The 14,053-nt window shown below is 39.0% G+C and overlaps 1 protein-coding gene and 1 non-coding gene across 8 annotated transcripts in view; both read left to right on the top strand.

Moving 5' to 3' along the window:
• The window catches only part of USP32 (ubiquitin specific peptidase 32), a 221,374-nt gene that overhangs the window by 163,914 nt on the left and 43,407 nt on the right, over positions 1-14,053 (top strand). For all 7 annotated transcript variants that reach the window (XM_074019070.1, XM_005583903.3, XM_045375124.2 and 4 more), the window contains 3 exons: positions 7,674-7,866; positions 10,718-10,893; positions 11,760-11,900. In XM_074019070.1, coding sequence (XP_073875171.1) covers positions 7,674-7,866; positions 10,718-10,893; positions 11,760-11,900 — 510 coding nt within the window. The remainder of the gene's footprint in view (positions 1-7,673; positions 7,867-10,717; positions 10,894-11,759; positions 11,901-14,053) is intronic.
• On the top strand, positions 2,230-2,361 carry LOC123569636 (small Cajal body-specific RNA 20). The gene has a single exon (XR_006693450.2).

The following is a 14,053-nucleotide window of genomic DNA, read 5'->3' as shown; positions in this document are numbered from 1 at the left end:
GAACTATGGGAATTTATTCAATAAGATGGGCAAAAATGTAACAGCAGTACTTTCTGAAAGTGCATATTAATTAGAAAAGTGTTTTTACTAAATAGAGAACTATGGCAACTTATTAATAAGGTGGGGGAAATGTAAGTTGACTAATCCTCTGAACATGTTTTAATTAGAAAAGTGTTCTTTTCTAAAAATAACCTTTTAAATGCAAATAACTGCACACTGACAGGTTTTTTAAAAATGTTTTTAAAGTGAATTCAAGTAACCTTTTTAACAAAGTGACATTCTGGGCTTTGTTTCCTCCATTTGTAAAATAAGAGTAATAATAATAATCTCCCCATGGTGTTAAAAGGATTAAATGAGTTTGATGCATGTTAAGTGTTTTGTTGTTTTTGTTGTTTGTTTGTATGTTTGTTTGTTGAGGCAGGATCTTCCTTTGTTGCCCAGGCTGGAGTGTAGTGGCACAGTCATAGCTCACTACAGCCTTGACCTCCTGGGCTCAGGCAGTTATCCCACCTCTGAGTAGCTGAGACTCCAGGCATGCACTACCACACCTGGCTAATTTTTTGATTTTCTGTAGAGATGGGGTCTCACTATGCTTGCCAGGCTAATCTCGAACTCCTGGGCTCAAGCAATCCTCCTGCCTTGGCCTCTGAAAGTGCTAGGATTACAGGCACCCAGACTCCTGTAAGTATTTTAAAATAGTGTCTGGTACATAGTAAGTACTAAATAGGTAGCTATTATTATGAGAAACTTGAAAAACGTAATCGTAGTGAGCTTGGACTCTTGTCCCTTCCACTTGCTTTATGACCTTGAATAAATTGCTACTTCTTGCTGTACCTCAGGTTTCACATATAAACAATGAGATTAATAGTAATATCTATTTAAATAGGGATGTGAGAATTAAATGTGTTAATACATGTGAAGCACTTAGCCCAGTGCCTGGCAGATAGAAACTCTATGTAAGGTTAAAGGTAATAATGGTGATAGTAGTAGCAGTAGTTATATAAGGATTTAAATTTCTCCTTTCAGGCCAGGCATGGTGGCTCATGCCTGTTATCCCAGCACTTTGGGACGCCAAGACAGGCAGATCACTTGAGGCTGGGAGTTCAACACCAACCTATCCAACCTGGAGAAACCCCATCTCTACTAAAAATACAAAAATTAGCTGGGTGTGGTAGTGTATGCCTGTAATCCCAGCTACTCAGGAGACTGAGGCACAAGAATCGCTTGAACCTGGTAGGCGGAGGTTGCAGAGAGCCAACGTCATGCCACTGCATTCCAGCCTGGGCAACAGAATGAGACTCTGTATTTAAAAAAAAAAAAAAAAAAAAAACTTCAAATTTCTCTTTCCAGTCCATGTGGCAGCTTTGACAAATGCCTTGTTTAAAAAAAAAAAAAAAAAATTTGGGCCAGGTGCAGTGGCTCACACCTGCAATCCCAGCTCTTTGGGAGACTGAGGCAGGCAAATCACTTGAGACTAGGAGTTCCGGACCAGCCTGGCCAACATGGTGAAACCTCGACTCTACTAAAAATAGAAAAATCAGCTGGGCGTGGTAGCGTGCGCCTGTAGTTCCAGCTACTTGGGAGGCTGAAGCAGGAGAATCTCTTGAACCCAGGAGGCAGAGGTTGCAGTGAGCCGAGATCATGCCACTGCACTCCATCCTGGATGATAGAGTGAGACTTCATCTCAAAAAAAAAAGAAAAGAAAATTAGTGTTGACATGTCAGATAATTTGATCTTACTCAGAGCTTCATCTGCCTACCTAAGGTAGTACTTAGCTTTAGTTAGTTTTTTCTCTTCATAAAATGACATATTTACTTATGTGAATTACTAATTGTGAGGGCAGTATGTTTCAAATACTGCCAAGACTAAATGGAAAGATCAGAGACCAAGGGATCAGGAAAAATGAGCCATCCTTTCTTAGAAGTGGCTAACCCCAGATTTGCTGATTCACTGGAGCATGAATAATTTGTGTCTCTGCTCGTGGAATCTTACCAATCTTTTCCCACTTTAATGTGTCAAGCTTTATTCTTCTATGTGCAATCTCCTATAAAAATTTAAATGGGGAAAAATGGTGGAATCTTTTCTGTTTATCATCATTGTAGTACATAATGTGTATGTTTCTTCCTTTTTGAGAACTACGAAGGAGCAGCTATTACTATTCACATACAGATTTTCCTATTTAGTTATAATGTAACTTTAGAGCTAAAAAGTACTTTAAAGCACCTTTCGCGCCTCTCTCCCATGGGCTGTGGGGGGTTCCCTGTTCTCCTCAGCCAAGGCTGGAGGCCAAGAGCAGCCCTCGAGGATCGTCGTCAGGACTGCCACGAGTGGAGCAGCCTTGTTTTCCTGCCTCAGACATGTGTAGTTGAGGGGGAAATAAAAGGAATGCAACACCTCTCTTCTCTGAATTTACAAACGAAGCTTCTGAGGTCCTTAGGTTTTATAATTGCCCAAAGCTGTATCAGACAATTATTTTATTACCTGATCTAGCACTCTAAAGCAGTTTCCTGAGTCCTGCCGTAGTACCTAATCTGTTGCTCCATGCTGCCCTCTATTTTTCCAAAGGCAGCATTTCAGACTAGTGACATATGAAATTGATGTAACTGTTAATTATTTAAGATCATTGATGCTTGTAACGTACATATGTACGGGGCATAAAAAGTAGTAGTATCATCAATGGAGAAAAAGGTGAATCTTGACCCATATTTTAGAACACATATTCATACAACACACAGGGAGTCCTAAAATCTCAAAATAGAATTCTCTTATATTAAAATAAGTACCTTGTCCTTTTGTGAATTGTTGACTCAGAGAAAGTGAGGAAATTTCTCTCTACAGGTGAAACTTTACCTATTTAGAAATCTATCTTCTGAAAACCAGGATTCTAGGATAATTTTGAATAGTTTCAGACCCCTGAAGTCAATAAAAACAAAACATTATCCTTTGATGTTTTAGAAAAACAAAAATTTCCACAAGCAGCCAGAAATGAACAGTCAAAAAAAGCTAGTGACTCTAAGATTCTGCAATATATAACTGTGATTCGTTTGTTCATCTTGTAGAAGGAAAGTGGTAATGAGATTAATTGGATGAAAGGGTTAGCTATTTCACTGAAAGTCAAGAAGGGTGGAAGGAACAAGAAAAATAAGCGTGTGGGAAGCGGGAGAAGGAACCTGAGTAGTGCTGACAGTTTCAGGCAGTGGAGAACAATGAGAGCATAAGATTCCTGTAATAGAAAAGAAAGCCAAAGACAATGAGAAGACAGACCACTCTAATTTGTTTGGAACATTGGAAGAGAAGCAAAGAAAAGCCCATGTTCTCCAAATCTAAAGGGTATTACTTACTGTACCATGTTAAAAGCATGTGGTACAACCGCAGTTGCTAGAGGCATATGTTGCAGTCTCTGAGAAGTTATTACAATCATCCTGTTCACAAATTATTATAAAATTTAACCTAACAATTTTAATACCTGTTAATATTTTTATTATCCTGTTTTCTTGCCAGTGATATGTATAGATTTAACCTATGAACTGAGCTCTTCAGAATGAGAAACATTATTACAGGAATGGTTTCATTTACATTTTCTTTAGAAACATAGACACCATGTAAAATTTTCAAATATGTTAAAACATTTAAGATGCAATTCCAAATATTACTCCTTGAAATTCTCTTAAATGCCCATCTTAAAGGAAAACTTGAAGAAAATTGTTTGCTCAAATAGACCTAATCTTCCTCAAAATATATTACTACAGATTTTTTAGAAAGTGATTTGTGGTCGGGTGTGGTGACTCATGCCTGTAATCCCAGCACTTTGGGAGGCCAAGGCGGGTGGATCACCTGACGTCAGGGGTTCAAGACCAGCCTGGCCAACATGGCGAAACCCTGAAATACAAAACCACTGAAAATACAAAAATTAGCCAGGTGCAGTGATGTGTGCCTGTAATCCCAGCTACTTGGGAGGCTGAGGCAGGAGAATCGCTTGAACCCAGGAGGTGGAGGTTGCGATGACCCAACATTGCACCACTGCACTCCAGCCTGGGTGACAAAGCAAGACTCCATCTCAAAAAAAGGGGAAAAAAAAGTAATTTGTAATGCATCAACTTTATATAAATGGAATAAAGAAGTGAGTATAAATTTATAAAGAGATTACCTGCCAACAGTTTGATGGTTATTGAAACATTATTTAAGATCATTTATAGCAAGACTAAAGTGATTTTTCTGGAGGAAAACAGTGACTTGGAAGACTTTTAATTTTTGTCAAAGGTGGCGCTGTTACTCTTTCAAAATGGTTTTACTATCTGTCTTGCTCCATCTTTATGGGCAAGAAGCAAATGACCTGAAAACTAATTAAAATCTAAATCTTCTTCTAAAACACAAGTTCCAGAGCAAGTAGCCGATTTAATAACAAGTCAGTTTCTAAGCTCTCAGCATCTGGAGCGCATTATAAAAACAAATGCATGAGACTATAATCCTCACTAGGGCAATAGTTATTAATTCTGGCTGCATATGTAGTGAGATCACATACAGAACTTCAAAAATGAAAAAATGCCTTTGGCCAGGTGACTCATGCCTATAATCCTAGCACTTTGGGAGGCCAAGGCAGGAGGATTGTTTCAATCCTCCAGGAGTTTGAGACCAGTCTGAGTAACATATTGAGACCCCATCTCTATGAAAACTTTAAAAATTAGTTGGGCATGGTGAAGCATGTGTGTGGTCCTAGCTGAGGTGGAAGGATCACTTGAGCTCAGGAGGTTGAGGGTATAGTGAACTATGGGTGACCGAGCAAGACCCTGTCTAAGAAAAAAAGAGCCTTTGCTATACTCCAAACCAAATAAACCAAAAAGTGTAAGTGAAAAAAAAGTTGAACTGATTTAAATAATAAGGCACGTGTGTTTATGGAAAACTTTCTTTTGAAACCTAATTTAACCAGGTGAGGTGGCTCACACCTGTAATCCCAGCACTTTGGGTCACTGAGGCAGGAGGATTACCTGAGGCTAGAGTTTGAGACCTACCTGGGCAATATAGTAAGACTCCATTTCTACAAAAAAAAAAAAAAAAAAAAAAAAAAAAAAAAAACGGAAGAGTTTCGCTCTGTTGCTGTGACTGGAGTGCAGTGGCGTGATCTCAGCTCAGTTCAACCTCTACCTCCTGGGTTGAGGCTATCCTCCCACCTCAGCCTCTCAGGTTACTGGGGACTAAAGGTGCGTGCCACCATGCCCCACTATTTTTTTTGTATTTTTTGTAGAGAAGGGGTCTAGCCATGTTGTCCAGGCTGGTCTCCAACTCCTGAACTCAAGTGATCCACCCACCTTGGCTCCCAAAGTGCAGGGATTACAGACGTGAGCCATCATCCCAGGCCAAAAATTGTTTTAATTAAAAAAAAAAAAAAAGAAACCTAATTTAAATGTATTGTATTTTGTGTTGGTATGGTTCCATATTACTAGAAAAGTGAGAAGCTTGATATTATCTTTAAGAAAATTAACACTTAGGACTAATTTATACTTCTTTTTTGACATAGATCAGTTTGGTTCTACTGTCTTGTCTACAGGGTTTTGATTTCTAGGCTGGGCACAGTGGCTCACGCCTGTAATCCCAGCACTCTGGGTGGCCGAGGCAAGTGGATTGCTTGAGTTCAGGAGTTCGAGGCCTGTATGGTGAAACCCCATCTCTACTAAAAATACATCAATTAGCCGGGTGTGGTGGCAGGCACCTGTAGTTCCAGCTACTCAGGAGGCTGAGGCAGGAGAATCATTTGAAGCTAGAGGCAAAGGTTGCTGTGAGCCGGGACCGCACCACTGAACTCCAGCCTGGGCAACAGAGCTTGACTCTGTCTCAAAAAAAACAAAAACAAAAAAGAAAAAAAAAAGAATTTTGACTACTTTGGTGAATCATCTAAAAAAAATTGATGATCCAAAATGCATATGTAATATAGATATATATATTCCTAGTTATTAATCATTTTTTTAAGTATGGTCACCATTTTTCTCATATAATGCCATACAATTAACTTACATAAATAATTTTGCCATTTTTACTTAAAATTTAAAAAAAAATTTGGGCTACTCAAGTGAAGCAGTGGTAATGGACAAGGAACATAGAAATTTGTAACTGGTTGTGATTAATTAGTTGTTTAATCATATTTTCAAAGGAAACTTTGTCTTACTACTTTAAGTTAGAAAACTCGTGTCCGCTGGGCACAGTGGCTACGCCTGTAATCCTAGCCCTTTGGGAGGCCCAGGCAGGAGTATTGCTTGAGGCCAGGAGTTCAAGACTAACCTGGCCAACATAGTGAGACCCTGTCTCAAAAAAAAAAAAAAGTTATTGGGCATGGTGTCTCACGCCTGTAATCCCAGCACTTTGGGAGGCCCAGGCAGGCAGATAACCTAAGGTCAGGAATTCAAGACTAGCCTGGCCGGTATGGTGAAACCGTGTTTCTACTAAAAATACAAAAATTCTCCGGGCATGGTGGCACGCACCTGTAATTCCAGTTACTCGGGAGGCTGAGGCAGGAGAATTGCTTGAACCTGGGAGGTGGAGGTTGCAGTGACCCGAGATCGTGCCACTGCATTCTAGCCTGGGTGATACAGTGAGACTCTGTCTCAAAAAAAAAAAAAGAAAAGGAAACTAGTGTCACTTGCCAGAAATAGAAGGCAATAATATTATTAAATTCCAGCTAATAGTATTGTCTTTTGAAGACTGCTATTTAGGACTGTTCTCTCTTTGTTAAAAACAGAAATAGAGAAAATATCAAATGTTAGATTAGCATATTAGCACCATATAAACAATACAATGTTTGGTGAAAGCAGAAAAATATGATTTTTTTTTTTTTTTTTTTTTTTTTTTTGAGAAAGAGTCTCACTCCGTTGCCTAGGCTGGAGTACAGTGGCGTGATCTCAGCTCACTGCAACCTCCGCCTCCCGGGTTCAAGCGATTCTCTTGCCTCGGCCTTCCGAGTAGCTGGGATAACAGGAGCCCTCCACCATGCCCAGCTAATTTTTGTATTTTTAGTAGAGATGGGGTTTCACCATGTTGGTCAGGCTGGTCTTGAACTCCTGACCGTAAGTGATCTGTCTGCCTTGGACTCCCAAAGTGCTGCGATTAAAGGTGTGTTTAGTTATTGTAGAAAGTCACATAGCTATAAGTCATACATAGCAATGCCTTTCACTGTATGTACATACACCACTCATCTTTTACACATATATATTTTTTTCAGTCACAAGAACTAAAACACATAGTTATTGCTAAATGATGGAATCTGAGTACATGGGATATTTGTTTTCTTCATGTATTCTATATTTTCTACATTGACCATGTAATCTTTAATAATAAAAAAATTATATACATTCATGTACTATGAGAAGGAAAAGAAGAAAAAAATGTAAACTTTATTTACTTTTAATGTTAAAAAAAGGCTTCCAACAGAATAGAGTTTTATTACTTTATGTGGCACAAAATCCTTCACAGTCTGTTTTGTCTACCTTGCCAGTTTTATCTATACACATACTTTTCCTCCTTAAAGAGATTAAAATTTAGCTATGTATTAGAATGTTTTTAAATGTCTGTGGCCCGCCATAGGAGACTTAGAAAAGTAGGTAATTGTGAGATTCGTTTCTGAAGACTACGTAGTTGTCAGATTATTAAACTTTGCTTCTTATTCTCTGGTTTCCTGATTTTAGGATACCAACCCTGTGGTAATTGAGCCATCATCTGTTTTGAATGGAGGAAAATACTCATTTGGAACTGCAGTCCATCCTATGGAGCAGGTCGAAGATAAAATTGGAAGCAGCCTCAGTTATGTTAATACTACAGAAGAGAAATTTTCAGACAACATTTCTACTGCATCTGAAGCCTCAGAAACTGCTGGCAGCGGTAAATATGACCTATTCCCCTGAGGTTTATTGGTTTATTCCCCATGGATAGGTTTTTTTTTTTTTTTTCGAGACAAAGTTTCACTCTTTCACCCAGGCTGGAGTGCAGTGGCATGATCTCTGCTCACCGAAACCTCCACCTTCCGGGTTCAAGCGATTCTCCTGCCTCAGCCTCCTGAGTAGCTGGGATTACAGGTGCCCACCATCACGCCCGGCTAATTTTTGTTTTTTTTTTTTTTAGTAGAGATGGGGTTTCACCATGTTGGCCAGGCTGGTCTTGAACTCCCGACCTCATGATCTGCCCACCTCAGCCTCCCAAAGTGCTGGGATTACAGGTGTGAGCCACCCTGCCCTGCCTCCCCATGGATAGTTATTAAGGGAGTCTAATTTGACAGAGGCTGTAGTGAATAGGATAATAGGAGATCAGGCTTCCATTAACGGAAATAAGTTTTAAATGAAATGGTCAATTGTAAAATTCTTGAATATATTAGTATTTTTACAAAGAAAACCTCTTTTCCATGTTATACTTCATTAAATATCTCAATATGGAAATATTTTCATTATTTTCTTTTGAGATAGGGTCTTGCTCTGTCACCCAGGCTGGAGTACAGTGGCAAAATCACAGCTTACTGCAGCCTCTGCCTCCTGGCCTCAAGCAGTTCTCCCACCTCAGCCTTCTAAGAAGCTGGGACTACAGGCACGTGCCACCATGCCCAGCTATTTTTGGGGGTTTTAATTTTAGAGATAGGGTTTTGCCATGTTGCCCAGGCTGGTCTCAAACTCCCAGGCTCAAGCGATCCTTCGGCCTCAGCCTTTGAAAGTGCTGGGATTACAGGCATGAGCCATCACACCTGGCTATTTTCATTATTTTCATCAATCAAGCCCCATCTTTCCATATTGCTATTAAATTTATTTAGTCAGTAAATTTAAATTTTCAAAGATAGTCATCTCCAGGACTCTCTCTAGCTATAAACATACTTTAATTAAATTAAATGCACCCCATAGCAGATTCTATCTATATTTCAGGCCAAAATATGGAGATTATTTTGTTAAAATACTGAGAAAGAATTCAGATGCCTCCCATAATTCCCTTTAGGTCTTGGTACTTACCTAAAACTTCATGTTTCCATATCTACAGGGAAGATGCTATGGTATTTCTGTGGCCCAGCCCAATTGAGTTGATTGCTAGTATTCTGGTACAGTAGCAGAACCCTCAGTCTTACCCTATTATTTATTTGTGTACTTAAAGAGACAGGGTGTCACTCTGTTGCCCAGGCTGTAGTGCAATGCCATGATCATAGCTCACTATGACCTCCAGTTCCTGGGCTTGAATGATCCTCCTGTCTCAGCCTACCTAGTAGCTAGGACTGCAGGTGTACACTGCCACACACAGCTAATTTTTTAATTGTTTTGTAGAGATGAGGTCTCATGTTTCCTGTGCTGGTTGCAATCTTCTGGCTTCAAGCAGTCCTCCAGCCTTGGCCTCCCAAAATGCTGAGATTACAGGCATAAGCCACTGCACCTAGCCTGTGTTATTATTTCTTTTTGTTGTTGTTGTTGAGACGGAGTCTCGCTCTGTCGCCCAGGCTGGAGTGCAGTGGCGTGATCTCTGCTCGCTGCAAGCTCCACCTCTCAGGTTCACGCCATTCTCCTGCCTCAGCCTCCCGAGTAGCTGGGACTACAGGGGCCCACCACCACACCTGGCTAATTTTTTGTACTTTTAGTAGAGACAGGGTTTCACAGTGTTAGCCAGGATGGTCTCGATCTCCTGACCTTGTGATCTGCCCACCTTGGCCTCCCAAAGTTCTGGGATTACAGGCATGAGCCACCACGCATGGCCCTGTGTTATTATTTCTTCCAAGATATTTTCCTTTTCTGTGGAAGGTGTAAGCAGATTGGACAGAGCTAGCATTTTCTTTACAAAGCTCCTTGTAGAATCTGCTTCTTCCCTCCCTTTCTGATATTATAAAGATCACTTAGCAGTCCTACAAGTGCTGTCATCAGCTTTAACACCAGGATTATTTCTTAACCCCATCTAAAGATCCTGTTTGGTATGTGCTTACCATATAACCTGTGACACCCAAAGGCTGCATATCACAGGCAGAAGTTTACAAAGTAATGACTGCTAGAATGTTTACCAAAGATTAGCATGTAGTTGACAGTTGAAATGCCTTAAAATACCACTGAGGTTCACAACTCTAAGCCATGGTTAATCATTTTCTGTGCATATTTTCCTATTGTAAAGATAATGTGTTTCTTTCAAAAGAACTCGTGAACATTGAGTTCATAGATAAAATAGGATCTATTCACACTGAGGTTCACAGCTCTAAACCATGGTTAATCATTTTCTGTGCATATTTTCCTATTGTAAAGGTAATGTATTTCTTTCAAAAGAATTCGTGAACATTGAGTTCATAGATAAAATAGGATCTAGCTCCCAGTATTCTTTTGTTGGAATTCTTGTTTTAGTTCTTTTTAATTTAGTGACTTCATATCACCATTATCTACCGAGAACATTTGGAATATTTTTCTAGTTTTAGGAAAATAATTAAAGGATGCTATATGAAAGCCCAGCTACTTAGCCAGCTCCTCCCTTCCAATAGGAGGACATATAATTCTCGTTATGAATTATTAGATATTCTAATAATTTTAAAAGCTCTTATTTTTAGTACCATGCTATGTATTGTCCAGAGAAGGATAACATTTCCTGTCTTCTACAGAACTACCAGAATCTGAATCTGTACGGACATGTCAACAGAGTAGTACAATACATGGGCATTGAGTTCATGTCCTCAAGCCTGTTTATGTATAATAACTAAAAATAAGAGATTCCATCCTCTTTTTTTTCATAGGCTTTCTGTATTCTGCCACACCAGGGGCAGATGTTTGCTTTGCTCGACAACATAACACTTCTGACAATAACAACCAGTGTTTGCTGGGAGCCAATGGGAATATTTTGTTGCACCTTAACCCTCAGAAACCAGGGGCTATTGATAATCAGCCGTTAGTAACTCAAGAACCAGTAAAGGTAAGTAATTTTACATCTAAACTTAAAATTATTCTCTTGCAAGCTATTAATAAATTTCATTTCAGAGGTTTTAGCACATAGCAAAACATTGGAGGTTCATTTAATTACTCTATTATAGATGGAAATCTCTTTGTATAGTACATTTCTGTGAGAATATTTATGATTTGGAACTTATATAGAAGTAGTTTAGTGACCCTTGGTAATATTGTTATTCTTACTTAGGACAGCTATTCTGAAAATGTTGTTTCACATACACTATGAGTTTTTTTTTTTCCCCCAAACTAGTATTTTTTATTGTTTGAAAGAAATCTGTGAAGTTATTTCAAGTACTTTGGTGATTTTTCCAAGTGATATGCTTTGAGTTTCATTTCTTCCATAGTTTATTTTGAAAGTCAAAAATAAAAATCTCTCATTAAAAATTCAGTTTTTTGGCTGGGTGTGGTGGCTCACGCCTGTAATCCTAGCACTTTGGGAGGCCGAGGTGGGCAGATCACCTGAGGTTAGGAGTTCGAGACCAGCCTGGCCAACATGATGATATCCTGTCTCTACTAAAAATGCAAAAATTAGCCGGGTATGGTGACGTGTGCCTGTAATCCCAGCTACTCAGGAGGCTGAGGCAAGATAATCGATGGAACCCCGGAGGCGGAGGCTGCAGCGAGCCAAGATCGTGCCGCTGCACTCCAGCCTGGGCGACAGAACAAGACTCCATCTCCAAAAAAAAAAAAAAAAAAAAAAAAATTAAGTTTGTCCAGCAACATGAAACTCGGTGGTGATATATGAGTTTGTTTTCCTATATCTAGGTATTGCTGAGACCCAAAAACCTTTGTAATATTGAAAGTCAACATTGTCATTCTATTCTTTCTCAGGCTACATCATTAACACTAGAAGGAGGACGATTAAAACAAACTCCACAGCTGATTCATGGAAGAGATTATGAAATGGTCCCAGAACCTGTGTGGAGAGCGCTTTATCATTGGTATGGAGCAAACCTGGCCCTACCTAGACCAGTAAGTATAGCTATTAGTGCCTTGTATAAGGAGCAGTCATAGATGGGGGTCTTCTGTTACTTTTTCTACATGACTCTCACCACAAACTAGCTCTTACCTTGTGGTAGAAGAGTGTTCTGAACCTGTTTGGATTAACTGAACAATGTTAGGTTCCTTCACATTCATTCATTCATTCATAAATAAAGGCAAGGAAATAGGAGGCTGTTGAATGTGTTATCCACATAAAAGTAGACATCACCTAAGATATGCGGAACTTAGGCTGGAGGGAAAGACAGGCCAAGAGCCAGTGCCAAAAAGTTCAGTGAATGTAGGGTGTGGTACAGCGGTTATTTCTGAAACTACTATTCCCAACAGTCACACAGGTATCTAGTTAGGGACTGGATTCTTCTTGTAGCTTTTGGTGGATTTTGTGGTTTATGTTTTTGAAAGAGGGGCATATAAAAGATCACAGCATAGGATAACAGAATATTATATTAAAATATTAGTATATAGCACCATTTGTTGTGCTTACACAGTAAACAGCACTTGGTACTCTGTACACTCACTTTTTACATTGTTGATGCAGTAAAATATAACAAGACGTTTTGGTGGGGATTTTTTGGTGTATTAAGAAACACTCTTCTGCCTGTAATCCCAGCACTTTGGGAGGCCAAGGTGGGCGGATCACGAGGTCAGGGGATCGAGACTAGCCTGGCCAACATAGTGAAACCCCGTCTCTAATAAAAATACAAAAATTAGCTGGTGTGGTGGCACGTGCCTGCACTCCCAGCTACTCGTTAGGCTGAGGCAGGAGAATCGTTTGAACCCAGGAGGCAGAGGTTATAGTGAGCCAAGACTGCACCATTGCACTCCTGCCTGGGTGACAGAGTGGGACTCCATCTCAAAAAAAAAGAAACACTCTTCCCTTTATAATGTCCAAGTTAAAACTTCCTTATGCCAGGAAGGTTTTGTATAGATGAGATATGGTACCTTAACTTCTAAAAGAGTAAAAATCTGTTATAAAACAGACTAATGTAATTTTGATGTTGATTTTGAGTTCCTAATAATTATGTTTATGAAAAATAACTTGAAGCTGCAGGGTTGGAACAATCATCCCACCTCACCCTCCCCAGTAGCTAAGACTACAGGCACACACCACCATAACAGCTAATTTTTAAATTTTTTAAGAGACAGAATCTTGTTGTATTGCCCAGGCTGGTCTGGAACTCCTGGTCTCAAGCAGTCCTTCTGCCTTGGCCTCCCAAAGTACTGGTATTACAGGCATGAACCACTGCACCTGGCCTGTAGTGTTGTTTTTATTTGATTCTTTATTGCTTCCTCTTGATACTAAAAAAAAAGGTTCTGTTGCAGAAGATACTGGTTACGAGAGTAAAGGAAAATAAAACCTGGTCACCTGAGACTTAAAAGACTCCGTAAGAGTTTCTGTTTTAAAGAGTTTCAGTGTTAACCCTGCTATCCTTTTAGAATATGAAATTGATAATGTACTACTCTTACAATATTTTGATAATTAAATGTTTTCCTGTGTCTGTGGGCTTGTAAGCAGGTTAAAACTACTTAAAAACCCTGTTCCAATCATGTGAAATCTGAGTTTTTTACATCCGAATGTTTTGTTTAAGTCATAGACAAAACATATATGAACAGACTGGTTACACAAGTAGAACATAGTAAATTTTTATGTGGGAACAGTTGTGTCCTCACTACTAATACAAAAAATAAAATTTTAAGTAATTTATAATACTCTTCATATTAACAAAATGTGGATGTTTCTAAATGATGTCCAGTGATAAGGTTTTATGAGAGTAGTATACTCATACATTACTGGCAATAGTGTAAATTGCTAAACTTTAGATGGCAGCATGACTATATAGCTAATGAATACTTCCATAGTTTTTGACTTTTAACTCAATTTTTATTAATTTGTCCTTAAAATGTCAGTCATTTATATACATGAAACATGTTAAAATGAAAAGGCTGATGGTGTGAGGGTAGTAGAATTATAGATAATACTTAAAGGAGTTTTTTTTCCTCAGTGTTGTTACTTGCTTTTAAATAAAAGGGGAGAAGATATCTACAAGGAGTTATAATCTTAGGAAATGGGTTTCAGAGCAGGAATTTAACAGTATTCAGATTCATATAACTTAAATGTGTGAGTT

The sequence above is a fragment of the Macaca fascicularis genome, chromosome 16, assembly GCF_037993035.2.
Source record: "Macaca fascicularis isolate 582-1 chromosome 16, T2T-MFA8v1.1".
Taxonomy (NCBI): Eukaryota; Metazoa; Chordata; class Mammalia; order Primates; family Cercopithecidae; genus Macaca; species Macaca fascicularis.
Note: the sequence above shows the minus strand (reverse complement) of the source record. Positions and strands in the feature narration are given on the sequence as shown.